At 34.1% G+C, this 19,426-nt stretch overlaps 1 protein-coding gene across 3 annotated transcripts in view; it reads left to right on the top strand.

The window, feature by feature from the left end:
* Positions 1-18,450, top strand: part of qua (villin like protein quail) — a 77,183-nt gene extending 58,733 nt beyond the window's left edge. For all 3 annotated transcript variants that reach the window (XM_072533964.1, XM_072533963.1, XM_072533962.1), the window contains exons 2-13: positions 2,323-2,415; positions 2,468-2,581; positions 3,279-3,475; positions 5,575-5,782; positions 5,953-6,228; positions 6,343-6,556; positions 8,081-8,328; positions 11,191-11,371; positions 11,944-12,312; positions 13,166-13,321; positions 13,423-13,730; positions 18,174-18,450. In XM_072533964.1, coding sequence (XP_072390065.1) covers positions 2,323-2,415; positions 2,468-2,581; positions 3,279-3,475; positions 5,575-5,782; positions 5,953-6,228; positions 6,343-6,556; positions 8,081-8,328; positions 11,191-11,371; positions 11,944-12,312; positions 13,166-13,321; positions 13,423-13,730; positions 18,174-18,287 — 2,478 coding nt within the window. In that variant the 3' untranslated portion in view covers positions 18,288-18,450. The remainder of the gene's footprint in view (positions 1-2,322; positions 2,416-2,467; positions 2,582-3,278; positions 3,476-5,574; positions 5,783-5,952; positions 6,229-6,342; positions 6,557-8,080; positions 8,329-11,190; positions 11,372-11,943; positions 12,313-13,165; positions 13,322-13,422; positions 13,731-18,173) is intronic.
* The last annotated feature ends 976 nt before the right edge of the window (positions 18,451-19,426 follow it).

Raw genomic sequence — 19,426 nt, 5'->3', positions numbered from 1 at the left:
AATACCAAAAAAACCAAATTTATGATCATCTCCAGAAACTTGGATGCACTTGAAAACTCCACCATAACACTGAATACTAAGTCCATTGAAAGAGTGAGTAAATTTAAATACCTGGGATCGTGGCTTTTTGAAGACTGGGCATCGGACAGGGAAGTAAAATGTCGCATTGAGCAAGCTCGACAAGCTTTCGTAAAATTCAAGAAGGTACTGACTTGTTCAGAGTTCGATCTTCAACTGAGACTAAGGTTTACTAAGTGCTACGTGTGGTCAGTGCTGCTATATGGCGTAGAGGGCTGGACACTCAAAACGAGGGATATAAACAGATTAGAAGCTTTCGAAATGTGGCTCTATCGCCGTATCCTAAAAATACCATGGACAGCGAAAATCACAAATATAGATGTCCTTAAAAGAATAAACCAAGAACGCCAACTTTTCGAAACCATCCAGAAAAGGAAAACGGCGTATCTAGGTCACATCATGCGAAATGAAAAATACCAGTTCCTCCAACTTATAATCGAGGGTAAAATTGAAGGCAAGAGAGGAATGGGACGCAAGAAAATGTCCTGGCTCCGAAACATAAGGCAATGGACAGGGATTAACGACATACAATCTCTGATACATATTGCAAGAAATAGAGAATTAATGGAAAATGTGATCGCTAACATCCATTAGTGGATTTGCATCTAAAGAAGAAGAAGAATTTAAACGTCCATTTAATTAAAATAAACCGTAATCAATTGTCTATGGTTTGGACTTCGCTTAAAGTTGATGGTCTTAAATTTATATCCGAGTCTTCTATATTTTCATGTATGTTTTTCATCAAAAATGATTCCAGTGCACTGCTAAGTTTTTTTTCTCCTCAGTTTTTGCCTCTTTTATTTTTCTATATTGAAAGCCTGAAAGTTGTTTTCTTTTTCTTTCGGACATTTTGAAATTATCACTTAAGAACGAAGCCGGGCGAATTTAACAAAATTAAACCAAAAACACTTCAAATAAGTTGTCCAAATAATGTCTCTCCAAATAATATGTAGCCGTAACGCGTATACGAATAAAATTGCTCTGATCTCGACGTTACTTCGAAATACAGTACCTACTGTGCAAAAGAAACGAGTACACTACTATATTTTACAAAAAAAATCGTTTTTCAAATGCGTGTCTAAATTCATCGAATTCTCAACTAAGACTGAACATAAGACATAATAACCCATCTATAAACATAACCATAGGAACAATATTATAACAGAAACTTTACAACCACTTGCCTAAATTCTTGTAAAGTATCTACATGTGAAATTCCAAATAACTGAAGTCCGAAAGCCGCCAGCCGCTTTGAATTAAAAAGTATTCCCGAAACTGCCTTATCCCTGTACCTGCAAAAGGGCGGCAGTTCATACAATAAATAATATTTTCTGATATTTTTTGTAGATTAGGATGAAAAAAAGAAGTATACATGATAAATGAAACGCATTTGAGTATTATCACGTACTGAATAATTCTTATTGTTTGGAATATTAGAGTTCACAGAATTATCTGAATCATTACTATTTAATTATTTGAATTTATTTTCGTTTTAAAAAAGTATTATCACTGGACTGCTTTTGGCCGCCCCTATTGTTGGCCGCCCGTGTGCGATGCACACTTGGCACACATGGTAGCGGCGGCCCTGAATCCTTGCCTATGCTGATGATATCAAGATTATTGGAAGAACGAAAAACCCTGTACGAGAGGAGTATGTAGCATTAAAACAATCAGCTATAAAATAAGTTTAATAATAAACACCAACAAAACGAAATATATGAAAATAAGCACGCAACCACAAATCCTACGACTACTTAGTTATAGAAAACGACGTCATCGAATCAGTGAACGAATTTTTATACCTGGGAGCGCTCCATAAAACTGAAAATAATACTACAGAGATAAATCGCAGAATTTGCACGGCCAACAGATGCTATTTTGGGCTTAATTTCCTCATTAAATCCACAATTATATCGAGGAAGACAAAAATAAAACTCTACAAAACAATAATACGCCCAGGCCTAACATATGATTCAGAGACCTTTCCTTTTCCCACATAGTTTTGATTAGGTTGTTCATTTTCTCAGCTAGTTTTTCTCCTGCATTGTTAATAAGTTCTCACTGTATTCTGTTTCCTTGCCTTTTTTAAACTGTTTTATTAAAAATTAATACACTCACCACTCGAACTATAGTATGCTCAACCTCTGACCCGACACAAATTCCTCTCCTACTCGTTTATTTTTATAGCTTTTTTTTAATTGTTTTAAAAACCTAGTTAATATTAATAATAACCATTTTTTACAGGACGATTCCTCAGTTTACGACATCAGCTCCATCGATAGCGCATTCAGGAAAATTAACAAGAATTCAACAAACTTTTTAATATGGAAAGTGGAGGTAAGGTACGAAAAACTAATACAGAATTCTTTGATAAAAGATGTTTTTGTAGAATATGAATATAATCGCAATCCCAAAAGACCAGTATGGTACTTTTTATACGTCAGATTCTTATGTTATTTATGCAGCTTGTTTATATGGACAACCTTGTGGGGTTGATATGGTGGTAAGTATTGTTTTGATGTAATTAAGATTAAGGGGATATTTATAATAAAGCTTTTTAATAATGCAGACTGTTGTTTTGACAACGTATTAATTTATGACGAAAAAGTCAGTGTCTAAACCATGCATAAAGAAGATTACAATGTCCATTATCATAAGCTTCTTTACACATTTAATATCTTGGACTGCTACATATCGGTAAAGAAACACAATCTATTTAACGGTAGACAAGAAGTTGTAGTAAAATATCACAATATCTTTCCTAAGAGCCTTTTGAACGACTTGCAGTAAATATTCTCGGTTCAGTTCCGATGAGAGAGAGAAGAAATAAGTACGTGATGGGTCGCAATGGATTAGGTCTTGTTTCAAGTTCTTTCCTTCTTTTTCTAGTTCGTATATTATTCGTGTCTCTTCTGGGACGTTACAATAAATGTAGTGACGTCCAAATTTGTCATTTTTACTGATTTCTCGTTTCAGGGAGCAGTATTTTTTATAAAGAATTAGGATTTGCAATAACTGAATGATACACCATTCTAGGATCTTGTTGTATTTGTTTGAAATGTCGCTAGACTTTTTGGAGGTTGTTAACCTTAAAAAACCGCATTAGATAAACAGATTTGTGATTTTTAGTGAATAATTGTTTATTACTAAATATATTTAAAACATGTTTTAAATATTTAAATAGGTAAATGATGTTTTAGAGTAAAGAAACTAAAGGTTCCATAGAACACCACGTGCATTTTTGGCTTGGATCACAAACCAATCCCGACAGATCAGGTGTAGCAGCTTACAAGACCGTCGAAATCGACAACTATTTAAACGGACATGCCGTTCAACATAGAGAAACAGAAGGTTACGAAAGTGCCCGATTTTTGAGCTACTTCAAAAACGGGATAAGGTAAAGTCATCTTAATGCTCTCTTTTTATTTTTCGATATCTAGTTCTCTCTTAAAGCACAATTTTTTGCCAATTGGTGAGATCATACCGAAAATATTACTTTATTCAGATTGGTAACTAGGTTACTACCGAGACATATGTACAGGGTGTTGTATAACATAGTGGCAGACCAAACTTATGTTTTTTTAAATGGAACACTCTGTATTTTATTTTATATTCGAAATCTTCTTTACTTTCAGATCACAACAATATAAAGTTTTGTTACGATATACAGGATATTTAACTTATAACCATTTTGCTATGAAAATCGCAACCAGTTTAACTCCCAGTAAAATGAAAAAGAAGCATGATCTATTACTGCCATATTTTTTATTGATTGTCAAAGTTTTCAAAAATGATTCATATTGCTAATTTTCTTTACATCGAATACAGGGTGAGTCAAAACTCAAGTACATTATTTTTTCAGTAATGTTAAATAGAACATCCTGTATTTTATGTCACTATCGAAAAGTACCATTATATACTTCAATTTGTATTTAATATTCATCTGTCATAACATCTGTTATTATAGCGGATCTACTGAGGTTTATCGCACTAATCAATTGCCCTGTGTTTATGTGACTCTCTGGCCTATATCAGTTATGATGTTTTTTGGCTCTATCTAATTTGGCATGTATTTTGCGATGATTAAGCATGTCATAAATTACAAAGAAGTCTATGAACATATAATTCTTCCGAACATTACCTTTTCAGACACTTTGTAGACACATACTTTGTAGAGTTGTCATAGAAGCGAAACAGGACAAATTCTTTGCCTTTACTGGTTATTTCACCAGCTTTATAAGTACTTTCCTTCAAAGTTTCGGTTTTTTTGCAGCTTTACGAGCCATTAGTTAGCAATAGACTCAAAGCGCTGTATCGGTTCTTTCTTCCTGTCCACTGTATCTGCAACTTTATTATTTTTCACTTGTTGGATAGTTATTTGTCTTCTTCTTAGGGTGCCTGTCCGTTTCGAACGTTGATGATCATTCTGGCTATGATAACTTTGTCGGTTGCTGTAATGGAATAGCTGTGTTGAGGTCTTTCTATACCATGCTCTCAGGTTAGCAAGCTAGGATATTCTTCTTCATCTTGGGGCCCTTTTTCCTTCAATTTTACCTTGCAAAATGCATTGGAGTAGGTTATATCTGCCTTCCCTCGTACCAACGGTGTTCACAAATCCAAATTGATTGGGCGCAATTTGTTCCTCACATTTCCGGTAAATTCTTTTGTGGATGACTTTTAAAAACAGCTTCAGCAGATGGCTCATTAGGCTAATGGTCATATAATCTTCTCAAACTTTTGCTCCTGGTTTTTTGGGGCAATTGTACGAACTCCGATTTAAGCCACTCTACTGGTATTTTTCCTGCCTTGTATATTTCATTAAATATTTCAGTTAATATTTTTATTTGTTATGCATCTAATAGCTTCAACAGTTCTGCAGGAATTTCATCAAGTCTCGGTGCGTTTTCATCCTTCATTTGTCTAACGGCTGCCGTTATTTCTTCTGGTAGTATTTTGGGTCCTGAATTTTCTTTAATGGTGGGTTCTTGTATTGTTCTAAGGTCGTGGAAAAGTTTCTCCACGTACTCTTTCCATACTTGTTTTTTATCTTCTTTGTTGTCTTGTGTTGTTTTTTTATTTCTCTCACTGTTTCTTGAGTGATGGTCAGACTTTCCTCCATACTACTTGCATTTCTGAATTTTAGCAACTTTGTATTGATGTTTTCACTCACCTTTAGTCGAACATTGGGCTCTTTCAGTTCTCTAACATCATACTTCTTCTTCGACTTACTTGTAACCTTTATTCTGACTTTGAAATTACCTTTGAAGTTCTTCCAGAATAAATGGTGTGGTCAACAAATTTTTCTCCTCTTCTCCATTCAAGAACTCTGTTTGGTCAGCAGTTGCTTTTGAGAGATCTGGAGGTGATGCAGCGAAGTCGTTATTTAGAATTTAAATGAGTTTTTCCATATCCGCCTGCTGTTCTTTTTTTTTGTCGAGATCAGTCAATAATTTGGGCCATTTATCTTTTCATATCACATTTTTTTTTATTTTTCAGGATATTAAAACCGGAGATAATAAACGACTTCCAGCCTGTTAAGTTATACAGAGTTAGAGGCAAAAGAATTCCCGTTGTCAAAGAAATGCCTAGTGTCTCTTGGGAACATTTCAATAGCCAGGATATTTTCGTCATAAAAACGCCAAAAATAATTTTTATTTGGTCCGGAAGAGCTGCAGATGCTGTGGAAAAATTACACGCCACAACAGTAAGATCGTTCTCCTTAAATACTATTTTATTATGTCAGAATAATTGCATTAAACCAAAAATTAGTACACTTTAGAAAGTGAAAACGACAATTTAAAAACGACTTTTCTTTCTTTCAAAAACATGTCTATCTCATTAAATATCTTGTCATTTGCAACTTCTGTTTTACAGATTGTGGAAGATATGAAGGAAAAACACAAAATCCCCAATTTGGCCTTCGTGGACGACGGTTACGAAAAAACTCTGCAAGATGATATTAAAAAGGAGTTTAACAAATATTTACCACTGGAAAAACGAGTCGTTTTACCTGAGGTTTCTGAAAACGACGAAAATGGCAACTACCAAAAATCTTCAATGAGATTGTACAAATGCGCAGATGTTAACGGGAAATACAGGGTGGCTGAGGTAAAAACAGGGCCTTTTGTACAACAGGATCTACACTATGAAGTAAGTTGATATTAAGGAATAATAAATTTATTACCACATTTCTTTTTAATAATTCTAGTAGATGGAATGCAATAATTCTGCAATGAATTTTTCATGGTTAATATTCTCTTTCAGGATGTTTACATATTAGACCAAGAAATTGATGGTATCTGGGTATGGGTGGGGAGGAAAGTCAGCGAAAAAGAAAGAAGTGAAGCTCTGAGAAACGCAAGAGGGTTTGTTAAGAAGAAAAAATATCCAGCTAATACCAAAGTGACACGCGTTGTAGATAGCTATGAACCGCAGGAATTCAAAATGTTATTTGCTTCATGGAAATCTGACAATAGAGGTAAGTATGTTTGCTAGTAGTTTCCTATCTAATCGCAATTATTTCTGTACTAATTTAATTGTTGAGACTTTTTTTGGAACATCAGTCTCCCGCTGGAAGCTGGAAGACAGATTTGATACTAAGAACAAAGTTTTGTAAGTGAAAGCTCTAAGGAACTCGAGTAGTAAATAATAGTCGGAGACAGAATTTGTTTTTCTTAAGACCTTTATTTTGGTCTAATTTAACAAAATATGAAAATTACTTCGTTATTTTAAATTTATATACATTCTACATCTACATTCGAGAGTTAATGCTACTTGGATACATTGATTGGTGTTATTGACTAGCTCAGTCCAGGCAAGTTGGTTACATGCGACGGTGAGAGTTTCTCTTAGAATGTCATCTTCGACTTCTTGTCTTGGGAAGACGATTGTACCTGATGTTTCTTTTACTGACGATCTGACTTGTGTAATTGTTTGAGGCTCTTGCTGGACTGTAGATAATTGGGCTTTGTTTGTGACATAGTAATTAATAGGAATAATAGAATGCTCTGTAGTAAGAGTAGCTTGGATGTTTGAAGATTATCGAGGCCGATAAGACCATCAAATGTCTTGTGAAATTTGAATAGATAAAATTTTAAGTTATTCTTCTTCTTCTTCTGGTTCCTATCCGTTTCGGATGTTGGAAATCATATTGGCAATCATGACCTTGCTCGCTGCGGCTCGAAACAGCTCCGTTGAGGTTTTCTTAAACCATGTTCTTAAATTCCGCAGCCATGATATTCTCCTTCTACCGGGTCCTCGCTTACCTTTGACTTTACCTTGCAATATAGACTGCAGCAGGGAGTAACGGTGCTGATTTCTCATAACGTGTCCCAGATATTGCAATTTTATGCGTTTGATCGTAAACACAATCTCTGGTTCCTTCTTCATTTTTTCTAGAACTTCCTTGTTCGTGATCCTTGCTGTCCATGATATTCTCAGCATTCTTCTATAAAGCCACATCTCAAATTTAAGTTATTATCCGAGTTAAATTCGGAAAAAATTGGAATTTTTATATAATAATCTTATTAACGATTTTGAAAAATTGATGTAATTATAAATGATTCATATTTAATATTATTTTTGTAGAATATATTGGCTATATCAGGATTAAGGAAAGATTTAGTAGCTCCTGTATTAATAAAAAGTTTAAGAAGGGGATTTTAAATTTTAATGTAAGGAAGCTCTCTTTTGTCAGCATAGGAATGCAATTCTACTAGGTTTCTTCCTTTTCTTCTTGAAATCTTTGAAAATTTACATCTTCTTCATATTCTTGACTTTCTTGTTCATAGTAGAGGTAATATGGTCACTGTACATACCTTAATCGTAATTGCTTTCCTCTTGTTGTTCGATATTAAAGAGCTCTTCTACGATGAATTGGAGTCTGGCTGTTTGTTAAAAGCAAAAGTTTCTTTGAGTTTGGGGTCTATTAAAGCCCGTTTGGTATATATTTATTTGGTATATTTATTTAAGTAGTTCAGTAATTATTATTGAATTTTTTTAGTTTTAAAACCTTCCATACTGGTCTCCCGATACGACGCAGTAACGATGGAAGATAGACCTAGTTTGGCAGCCGAAACCCAGCTCATTGATGATGGAACTGGTAGTCTTACAATATGGCGCATAAACCAGAGTCGTATCGTCGAAATACCTAAAGAAAGACACGGAAATTTTTTCTCGGGGGATTGCTATATCATTCTATATACCTATCAAACTGCAAGTGACCAAAAACATCTTCTATATTGTTGGCTGGTAAGAGATAAGAATATATTTGAAATTATTGAGATCTGTTTTATTAGGAATTATTATCAATTTAATCAGAGAGTTAAAAAAAGGTTGCCTCATGTTAAACAGTAAATATTGTACTGAGAATTGAAAGAAGACGAACCAATATTTAGAACTATACAAAAATGAACAAAAAAGAACAGCTATTGTTAATTTGAAGGAGAATGAAATTTAAAGTAAATATATCAAACAAAAAAATTACAACAATCTAAATAAATTCCTGATGTCTGTTATTCTAGTATTTAACACATTATCCAGTTTTTTGCTGATACTTTTAAAATTATATGATAATTATATACAGATTAAAAGTAGCCAACCATTTTTTTAAACTTTTTTTTCATTTTGGCAACCATTTTTTTTATTATTAAATGGGCATTACGTGCCTCTTATATTTTTCTTTACTCAATTAATTCGTTGCTCCAAAGAAGTTGGTGCCGTTTTAAGTCCATCAAGACTTGTGGCTGATTTTGAAATTTCGATTCACAAGGCCGTAATTGCCATTTGGTCATCTGCGAAACAAATTGGGTATTTATTTGACTTGACAAAGTTGGTTTCGTAAAATAAAACTTGAAAGGATAACCACTTACAAGAAGGGGAGATTCCAACGGCAAGTGGCGGCACCACTATTTTGGAAAATGGCCGATTATATGGTAGAGAACTACGTAAATAATAAGTCTCTTTTCCCTCTAACTATTTGGGCATCCCAGTTTAGCCATATAAATTTTACCACAAATCCATGCGAATCCTTTCATTCCCATTTTTCCAACTCTTTTTAATAAATAATTTTAATATACAGTTCACTACCGAAAACCTATGCATCTGAATTTTTAGATCTAAAAACCGTTTAAATTGACAGATACTTCTAATAGGCCACACTGTGAAACCCGATATTAATATCTATTTTAAAGCAATTTGCATAGAATAATTTCTGAATTTAATAAATTACCACATAAACAAGAATTATAACTGGTAACAGGCAATCTTCCGCATTAGAAACCAGCGCCTTGGGGCAAAAATGCTGGTGATGAGTTTACCTATCGTCAGTGATGAGTTTACCTATCTCTAAAGGATATCGAGACTACAAGAATGGCTTTTATCCACCTTTGTTACTATACCAAAAAAGATAAATGCCAAACAATGCAGTGATTACCGTACAATCAGTCTGATGAGCCATGTACTGAAAATATTCCTGAAAATTATACACTCTAGAGTACACAGAAAACTGGAAATGGACATCAATAATACCCAGTTTGGATTCCGAAATGGACTTGGAACAAGAGAGGCGTCATTTGCACTGAACGTTATGCCTCAAAGATGTCTTGACATAAATCAAGATGTATTCATGTGTTTCATAGATTACAACAAGGCCTTTGATAAAGTGCGGCATGATCACCTAATCAGACTCCTGACAGAAAAGAATTTAGATAAACGAGACATCCGACTAATAGCAAATATGTACTACAATCAGAAAGCAGTAGTGAGAGTAGAGAATAATACCACTGAAGAAATTGAAATAAAGCGAGGTGTGAGACAAGGGTGTATACTGTCACCAACCCTGTTTAATCTCTATTCCGAAGACGTAATGAATAGAACACTCTCTGAGCAATCCGTATGTATTAAAATAAATGGTGTTAGATTAAACAATCTGAGATTTGCCGACGACACCGTTCTGATCGCAGAAACACTTGAAGAGCTACAGACATTGGTGAATAAGATAGCAGACTGCAGCGAAGAATATGGACTATCTTTGAACATAAAGAAAACTAAATTTATGGTAATATCGAAATCAACACAAAATGTCCAAAATTTATATTTACACAATGAAATTATCGATCGAGTTAGCAAATACAAATATTTAGGCACTTTTATAAATGAAGACAACGATAGCTCAGCAGAAATCAAAATAAGAATAGAAAAAGCCAGATCCATATTCACTAAAATGAAGAGAGTGTTCTGCGGAAGAGATTTGAGCCTTGAAATGAAACTTCGCCTGATGAGATGTTACGTACTTTCTGTGCTGTTCTACGGAATGGAGTCATGGACGTTGAAAAAGATTGATACCAAAAATTAGAGGCATTTGAACTGTGGATGTATCGCAGAATCCTGAGAATATCATGGACCGAGAGAGTCACAAATGTCGAGGTCTTGAGAAGAATGAATAAAGAAAAGGAAGTCATATTTACGATCAAAAAACGAAAACTGCAATACTTGGGACACATTACAAGAGGCGAAAGATATGAACTGCTTCGAATAATTATGCAAGGGAAAATAGCAGGAAAAAGGTCCATAGGAAGAAGACGAAACTCCTGGCTAAAGAATCTACGGGAATGGTATAGCTGTAGCAGCAACGAATTGTTTCGGTCAGCAGTTTCGAAAATACGTATAGCCCTGATGATCGCCAACCTTCGGAACGAAGATGGCACTTGAAGAAGAAAGGATATCGGTGATCAGTTTACTATATCTCGAAGGGTCTAACAGTTTTATAGGGGACTATAAAGTGATGAGTTCGTACACGTCCGTGATGTATTGGCAATCATGCAGTGCGGTTACGTCACAATCAGCTGGGGAGAAACTCAGGAAGACAGATGCGACGAGGGTTTAATTAATGTATATTGTTATTTTGCATTACGTTTTGCAGAGGTAATTAAAGTCGGTAGTATTTCCTATACTGTTGTTATTATTTACAACCCGGTCCAATACTTATTTTACCTAAATTTAAAATTGACATTTTACTTTTCCTTAAACATAAATTTGCTAAAATTACTGAAAACAACGAAAATGAAACTTTTTAATACTCAGGTCAAGATTTATTTTACCTAATTCTTTAAGGGTTCTCATGCCACGCAAGAAGAAATCAACAGTACTACCTTGAAAGTGATGGAAATCGACGAAGAACTGGGCCAAATAGGATTTCACGCCAGAATTATACAAGGGCGAGAAACTGCACATTTTTTGCAGCTGTTTAAAGGAAAATTGACGATTTTCAAAGGACGAGGTGTTGAGTTTGATGGTACGTATTGTGTAATAATCTATATTTGTTTAAAAATCGACTAGTTATGATGTAGTACCAGAGTGCTGGACAGGTGTCAATAAATTGTCAGCTTTGGCTTTTTCACGTCATTCTATAATTGCAATTTTGATTATAATAATGGAATAGACCTTATTTCTAGTTCTTTGATTTTCAAATCCTCAGCAATAAAAACCTTTAATTTCATTACAGGAAGAGAACAATCTATTTATATGTCAAAACTTCACTTTTAACGGCAAAAGTCATAATGTTACATAAAATGCCAGTTAAAATGCAACATCCCACGTAGAATGCCATGTTCCATATTAGGTATGATTGATTTTTATACATGACTGTATTCCTTGACCTACGTCGATTGCTATATAAAAACAAATAGGTTGCGATTCATCGAGTCGTTCCGATGTGACTTTGAAAATGTCTAAAATGGGACAGAAAAGCCCTTAGCCTTTTCTTACGAGATTAAGCATGGGGAATTAGGCAGTTAATTTGCAGTCTATTTACAAAATCTTAAATTGTAACAGTTTTAATATTATATCATGTATTTTTATTCGTAGACACTGGAAGAAACTTAAAAATCCCATCGCAGTATTTACTCCACGTCTACGGTTCCACATCCTACAGCACAAAAGCCGTTCAAGTCAGCGTAAAGGCTTCATCGTTCAACTCCAACTACTGCTTCGTTCTCAAGCGATCGAAGAAAGCGTACATTTGGTCTGGAACGTATTCAACGGGAGACCAAAGGGAAATGGCAAAAGCATTTGCCGGGAAGGATTTCGAGCTTATCTTAGAAGGGAAAGAACGTGAGGACTTTTTTAATTTGTTGGGCGGAAAGACACCTTATTCCACTCAGATTGTGAAACACGAGAATGATCCAAAGCCTGCTCGATTATTTAAATGCAATTCTTCAAAAGGAAGGTTTAAAGGTATGAATATTTATATAAATACAGTGCTTGTCTTTTCAATATCTCTGTTGAGTTCTTAATTACTATTAGTCACTTCTTCTTACTTAATTCTAACGGCTTTACAGTCCAAATTGGGCCTTAATCTATTGTAATAATTTAGCTTGAACATTGGCGGTCACGCCACTTCGCCTTCCGTGGCGACTTGATTCTTTGATCTTTTACTTGGTCTATAATTTGGTCTTCTGTACATAATTTTACTGCCCAGATAACTACTTGACAATTTATTGTCAGCCATCCTTAGTCCATGACCGAAGTAACTGGAGTCTTTTGACAATTCTGAGACAGGTGTATCTTTAAACAGTTAGTAAAGTTTATTGTGTCTGTATCTCCATTTTAATAACCTTCCACATACATTTTCCTTTAAACACCTTCAATGTTTTTCCTTTTACCATCCCTGTCTTGCATCTGTGTAATTAAAGATTTCCGCGGTTAGTACAATTAACCGAGTACACCGACACCGAGCTTTTGATTTCCTCTCTGAAATCTCCTGAGCACCCGGATCACTTCATGTACATAGTTCTCTGTACTACTGCTACTAGGGACAGCGAACGGTTCATGTATATAGTCGATGGTGGCGTGGCGTTTGGGTGGGTGTTGGCTCAAAGGTTCTTGACGGCGAAAACTAGATCGGTAAATTTTAGTTTTCGATGTACAGTTTTGGAGCGAACTAATTGCACCATTAAGGAATATGTTTGCGGCAGTCGGTTATTCTTTTTTAATCTCTGCTTGTTTTTTTTTCTACTATATAATAACTTTAAAGTAATACGAAATTGTTTTACCAAAGGAGAAACCATTAACTGCATTAATGTTTTAGCCGAAGAAATTCTCTTTTTTAGCCAAAAAGATCTGGTACCTGAGCATGTTATGCTCTTAGATACTGCCGATTCCATATACATGTGGATTGGAAAACTGAGCAACAAAGAAGAAAAGAGATTGAGTGCACAAAAAGCTATTGATTATTTGCAATCAGGTTAGTTTTTTGTAAATATTAAAAATTATTTATTTGAAAGATTTTTAAGATATAATAGCCTATTTAACATTAATAGTACTTTAAATTGTCAACTCTTTTAGATCCAGCAGGAAGAGATATGAATATAGCGATAATCCATATAAAACAAGAAAAAGAACCGCCCACCTTTACAGGCTTCTTTCAGTTATGGGACAAATCGTTTTGGAAAACTTACAAAACATTCCTAAAAATCCGACAGGAACTAGAATCGCAAACGTGTTGTCATAACGGAAATGGTACTACTAATGGTTACTCGAATCACAACGATTCTGGGGACAGTGAATTCGACCAGTACGAGAAGTATCCTGTAAATATTTTGAAAGAGCCCAACGATAAACTTCCTCCCAGGATAGATCCTTTAAACAAGGAGGTAAGAAAGTTTATTTGAAAACTTATTTATGAATGTGGATCGATGTATATAATTGCTTTTAAATAGTCTATTAAGTTTTTTGGTTTATTTTTTTTTTTAATCAAATATATGTACAGTGTGACCCATTTAGATTGGAAACACCTCCATAAAATTTGAAGTTGTTAACCAATTTTAACCAAATTTTTTTTTAATGTCATGTAATAAAATGTCTATTGCGGGACAAAATATGAAATATTTAGTTAAATTTTCAGGGCATTCTACGATACTTTTTCTTCGTCGAAAATGGAGAATTTGTATTAGCGATTTTTTTATTAAAAAAATTTCTACGCCACTGGATTTAGAGTGGCTTCAAATAGCTATGACAAAAATTTCATTAAAATATATTTATTAATAACAAACTTATGACAACTTAAAATTTTAAAACTCACTAAGGAAAAAACACTCTGTATTAACGTTAAAAAAAACACTCTGTATTAACAGAAACATGGAAACATAATTTTAGTTTAAATCCTAGTTGCCTCTACCAATCCACCATCTAATTGGATACATTTGTCGTAGCGTTTATGAATATTTCTAATTACATTTCTTAGTTGTTGGGGAGTAATTTCTGCACATGCCTGTCGAATTCTTGCACGAAGTTCGTTTACGTCTCTTGCACGGGTTTGGTAAACTTTTTGTTTGATAACTCCCCAGAGAAAGAAGTCTAAAATTGTGAGATCTGGAGATCTGGGTGGACAATCTATCAACGGACTACCCCAACCTGTCCAACGGTTCGGAAAATTTTGATTTAGCCATTGCTTCACGGTTCTGGCGTAATGAACAGAACACCCATCTAACTGGATATACAAATTTAATCTTTCATTAATTGGGAGCTCATGAATAGCATCCTACAAGCCAGTGTTTAAAAATTCTAAAAAGTTCTGTGAGTTCAAGTTTTCTTCAAAAAGGAAAGGACCAATAACTCGCTCGTTCAGTAAACCACACCAGACATTGATTTTTTGAGAATACCGGCTTTTACAGTTTATTACCCAGTGGGGATTATCTGCTGTCCAATAGCGACAATTCTGTGATGATACTACTCCATTTGTAGTGAAAGTGGCTTCGTCGGTAAAGAACACGTTTTTTAGAAAATTTATATTGTTTAAATATTCCCCTTGGGCCCATAAACAATATTCTAAACGTTTTGCTTCGTCGTCTTCTTGTAATGTGTGTAAGAATTTTGGTTTGAAATTTGGTTTGGTTATTTTTTAAAATTAGTTTTGATACTGCACCATATTCATTAAATATTCTATTTATTTTGTTTACCGTACCGCAGCTAATATTAGAACGATCCACATGTCTGTCATTAAATATTGTACAAACTTCCCTGGCACTTCTATCGTTATCTCCCAAAAGACGTATAATTTCAATTTTTTCTCTCAAACTTAATCTTGCAGCCATGACACAAAATATTATTAAAAGAATTTGATGTAAATATTGTTGCAGATATTATGCATAAATTTATGCTAGCACTGAAATTTGTATGACACAAATAATGTCAAACAGTAATATCGTTGTCATGGCAACTGAGATTTAGTTGTAGCATGTAAAGTTAATAATAATGTAAGTGCGTTACTTGCATTAAATTTTTATGCTATTTTAAACATTTTTTTGTCTAGTAGTGGTTTATTATTAAAATTATTTGAAAAATAATTAGTTTTATGGTTATTTGTTGATACAGGGTGTTCTTTTTTAACTCGTAGCTTAGTGAGTTTTAAAATTTTAAGTTGTCATAACTTCGTTATTAATAAATATATTTTAATGAAATTGTTGTCATAGCTATTTGAAGCCACTCTAAATCCAGTGGCGTAGAAAGAAAAAGTATCGTAGAATGCCCTGAAAATTTAACTAAATATTTCATATTTTGTCCCACAATAGACCTTTTATTACATGACATTAAAAAAAAAAGTTTGGTTAAAATCGGTTAACAACTTCAAATTTTATAAAGGTGTTTCCAATCTAAATGGGTCACACTGTATAAGGATATACTTACATTTAAATGAAATCATGGAAACCGAACGATGATGATCTCTGACCATATGGTACCCAGATATAGGATTAAAGTATCTTTTCGAGTAGACATTTGCCCACAAGAGAGATAAGGCGGAGTAAACGATAAAAACTGCAGGGTTATTACTGGTACACAGACTGGTGTAAAACTGCAGAAAGTTCGGAGGTAGAAAGGGGTCTATTCTAGGTGAATGGACCTCTGTATTTTAGACAAAGATTTTTGCAAATCTTGCACTATATAAAAGAAATTAATGAGTGTTACAGCTTTTAACATATATCTTTTTATTTTTGTTTTCATTTATCAAAAGCAAATCTTCCTGTGGTACTGATGGACTATAAAAATTTTCGTAAATCTCCCAAAAAATGTGTTGTAAGTTCTGGTCTCACAAATTAATGATTTCTTTGAAAGAGGTATATTTCTAGAGTGCCCAAAGACAACCATTATTATTCCTCTTTATAAGAGTGGTGAAAAATCAAATGTCTACAACTATCCACCTATTACCTTACTACCAGTCTTATCCAAAATTATTGAGACTTATAAAAGCCCGCTTATGTCCTTTCTCGTTGAAAACGTTGCCGGTTAACCCCCGAACCCCCTTCCCCTATACATTTGGATATCACATACAGCAACTTAAGCTTATTCGTAAACTAGTTCGTGAGGTTTTATTATACAGTTTGCAATTTAGTTAAATTTAGCAATGGATTGTATATTTTATTATCTTTTAGTTTGTGACATTGAAGATTTATGTAGTTTTAGTCAATTTTAACACTACCAAAAACATGATATTTCCTACCGCAAAGAAACTGAAATAACACCAGAAGAAATTAAAAAACACGCCAACGCTATGAAAAATGGAAAGGCTCCAGGACCGGGGGGAGTACCCATTGAACTGATTAAATATGGCCCTGACAAACTATTTCAGCTATTGGCCTATACTTTTAATTTATTCTTGAGAGGAGAAGAGCTACCCCCAGAATGGAAAACTGCATATATTAGCAATCTATACAAAAATAAAGGCGACAGAAAAGATTGTAAGAACTACCGAGGGCTTAGTGTAACTAACTCAATCTGTAGAGTCTACGGGAAGATAATTAAAAGTCGAATTGAAGATTGTTGGGAAGACGCTGAAGATCAGAGTGGCTTTCGTACTGGTCGTTCTTGTATAGACAATGTATTCTGCCTAAAACAAACAATAGAAAAGCGTTTGGAACATAATATGGAGACACACATGGTATTTATTGATCTTCAAAAAGCGTATGACAGTGTCCCATTAGCCAAGCTATGGCAGGTGCTAGAAGACAAGAATATTCCACCGATTTACATTAATGCTGTAAGGGAGTTGTACGATGATATGACGAGTGTAATAAAGATTGGACAAAAAGTGACCAAAAAAGATAAAAGTGACCAAAGGACTTCGCCAAGGCTGCTGCATTGCACCTACACTCTTTAAGATTTATTTGGAGGGGGTTTTGGATATTTGGAAAAGAAAATGTGAACCTATGGGTGTTAAAATTGGAGACCATACACTGTACAGTTTGCATTTTGCTGATGACCAAGTAATACTTGCAGAAGATCAAGATGATATCCACTACATGTTACGAAAAATAGATGAAGAATATACTAAGTGGGGCTTATCAATTAATCCATCAAAAACAGAGTACGTAGTAGTGGGAGGTGAAGGAAAGCACTTAGAACTAGGAAGCAAACAAATTCAAAATACTGATAGCTATAAATATCTCGGTGTAAACATTACAAACAATGATCGGAATACAAAAGAAATAGCTACTAGAATTGGTCAAGGAAATTCAGCAATACGTCAACTGAATAGTATACTTTGGAACAACCACATCACCCGAAACACAAAAATTAGGATATACAAAAGTATCATAGAAAGCATTGCTACATATGGTTCAGAGCTTTGGGTAATAAATATTTTTTTTACTTTTTGTAAGCTTTGTCCATAAAATTGTACAATTTTCAGTGACAATAAAGCATATTTCTATTCTATTCTATAATACGGCCCTAATATATTGTTTTATTATTAATGCAGAGAGTGCCTTTGTACTATATTTCTTTGTAAATGTATCTTTATCCCACAAAAATGTCGAGTTTTTGTTAAATGTCTTTTAAACGTTTTTTTACCTCATAAATCTCTCAATTTTATTCTCTAGACCCTTCTTCATATTAGCGTTTCAGACCCATTTTTTGTATAATTATTTACACAATTTTTGAATCGCCAAACTCTAGTCGTCAGTTAATTTAGGTAAAGCTTTTTAAAAAACAGTATGAGTTGACGCTTTCACCTAAAAATGATAAAAAATGAACCAATTCTGCGTGTTTGTTAAAATTATTTCCCTTGACTGCATTTTATTTATTATTATTTTTTTTTTCAGTTACATTTGACACACGACGACTTTGTTTCCATGTTCAAGATGGCGTATGCAGACTTCGAAAAGCTACCCAGATGGAAGCAACAAGAGTTGAAGAAAAAAGTTGGGTTGTTTTGAAGCAGTAGACAATATCGTATTTATTTCAAAATTATGTTATATATTACAGATACTTTTCAAGTATACTGCACTTATATTTATTTTCAAAAAATCTTGTCACTTCTAGATATATATTTTATGTACACGATATTTGATATTAAAAGTCCAAATGTTTTGTGTTAAATCATTTCTTCAATATCAAGCGGAGAAACTTTTTTCCATTTTGTTTTCAAGAATTCTGAGAACGATTCCCGAAGTGGAAATCGAAAAGTCAAAATAAACTTATTTTAAAGTAAAATTGTGGCATATTGCCAAGAAAAATAATGAATTAAACTAGTTTGTTGTACGGCACACAATTGGGTTCTCACAAGGTTTAAAATTTGGTGTTAAAATGCAAATTTGTTTGCTGGATTAACGCGTCAAAATTGAGAAAGATTTTGGCTTGTAGACACCACGATAATAATTAATAAAAAAGTTATGGATCAATCTAATAATAGATCAAGGCTGTTTAGCAATAGCAGGGATGAGAAAAGCGGAAATTTTTAGTGACTATTTCACTAGACTATTTTTAACTGATAGCAACGTCATAGCAAACGCCACGTTTCTTACTGACAAAACTCCTGTAGGTGATATCTCAGCGACAAAATTATGACAGATCCGTCACGAAGGAGTCTGGTAATTCTATTGTTGTCAGTTGGACAAACGTCATTGAGGCGTAATCAATTTTGGACAGATATAATGAATCCAGGCAAAAAAATCAAGATTTGGATGTCAGTCAGGTGAAGTAATAAAAAAATTGGTTTCGGAAAATGTCCCATTGAATACGCAGAGGTCCAGACGCTCTATTTGAAACCAATTTTCGGAGTTCCTACGGGTGAGAAATTTTACGATTGAAAGATGTACTACCATACCGGAACTAGCAAAAATTCTCGAGGATTATGCCTTTAACATGTGAAAAAAGGCAATGGCGAAGACTACAAAGAGTTGTCTATAAAGTCAATGTGGAATATTACAGCAAAAATGGTACAAGAAAAATATTTTACGGAGTACGGCATAAAAATCGACCTTTCCAGAGATATATCTTTCAAATGTGCAAGATTGGCCAGAGATACCAAGCGAAGGCAGCTTCAGAGTGTTCAAGAAAAAAGAAAACTCAGTTC

This window comes from Diabrotica undecimpunctata, chromosome 6 (assembly GCF_040954645.1).
Source record: "Diabrotica undecimpunctata isolate CICGRU chromosome 6, icDiaUnde3, whole genome shotgun sequence".
In the NCBI taxonomy this organism is placed as follows: domain Eukaryota; kingdom Metazoa; phylum Arthropoda; class Insecta; order Coleoptera; family Chrysomelidae; genus Diabrotica; species Diabrotica undecimpunctata.
This window is presented reverse-complemented; position numbering and strand designations above follow the sequence as displayed.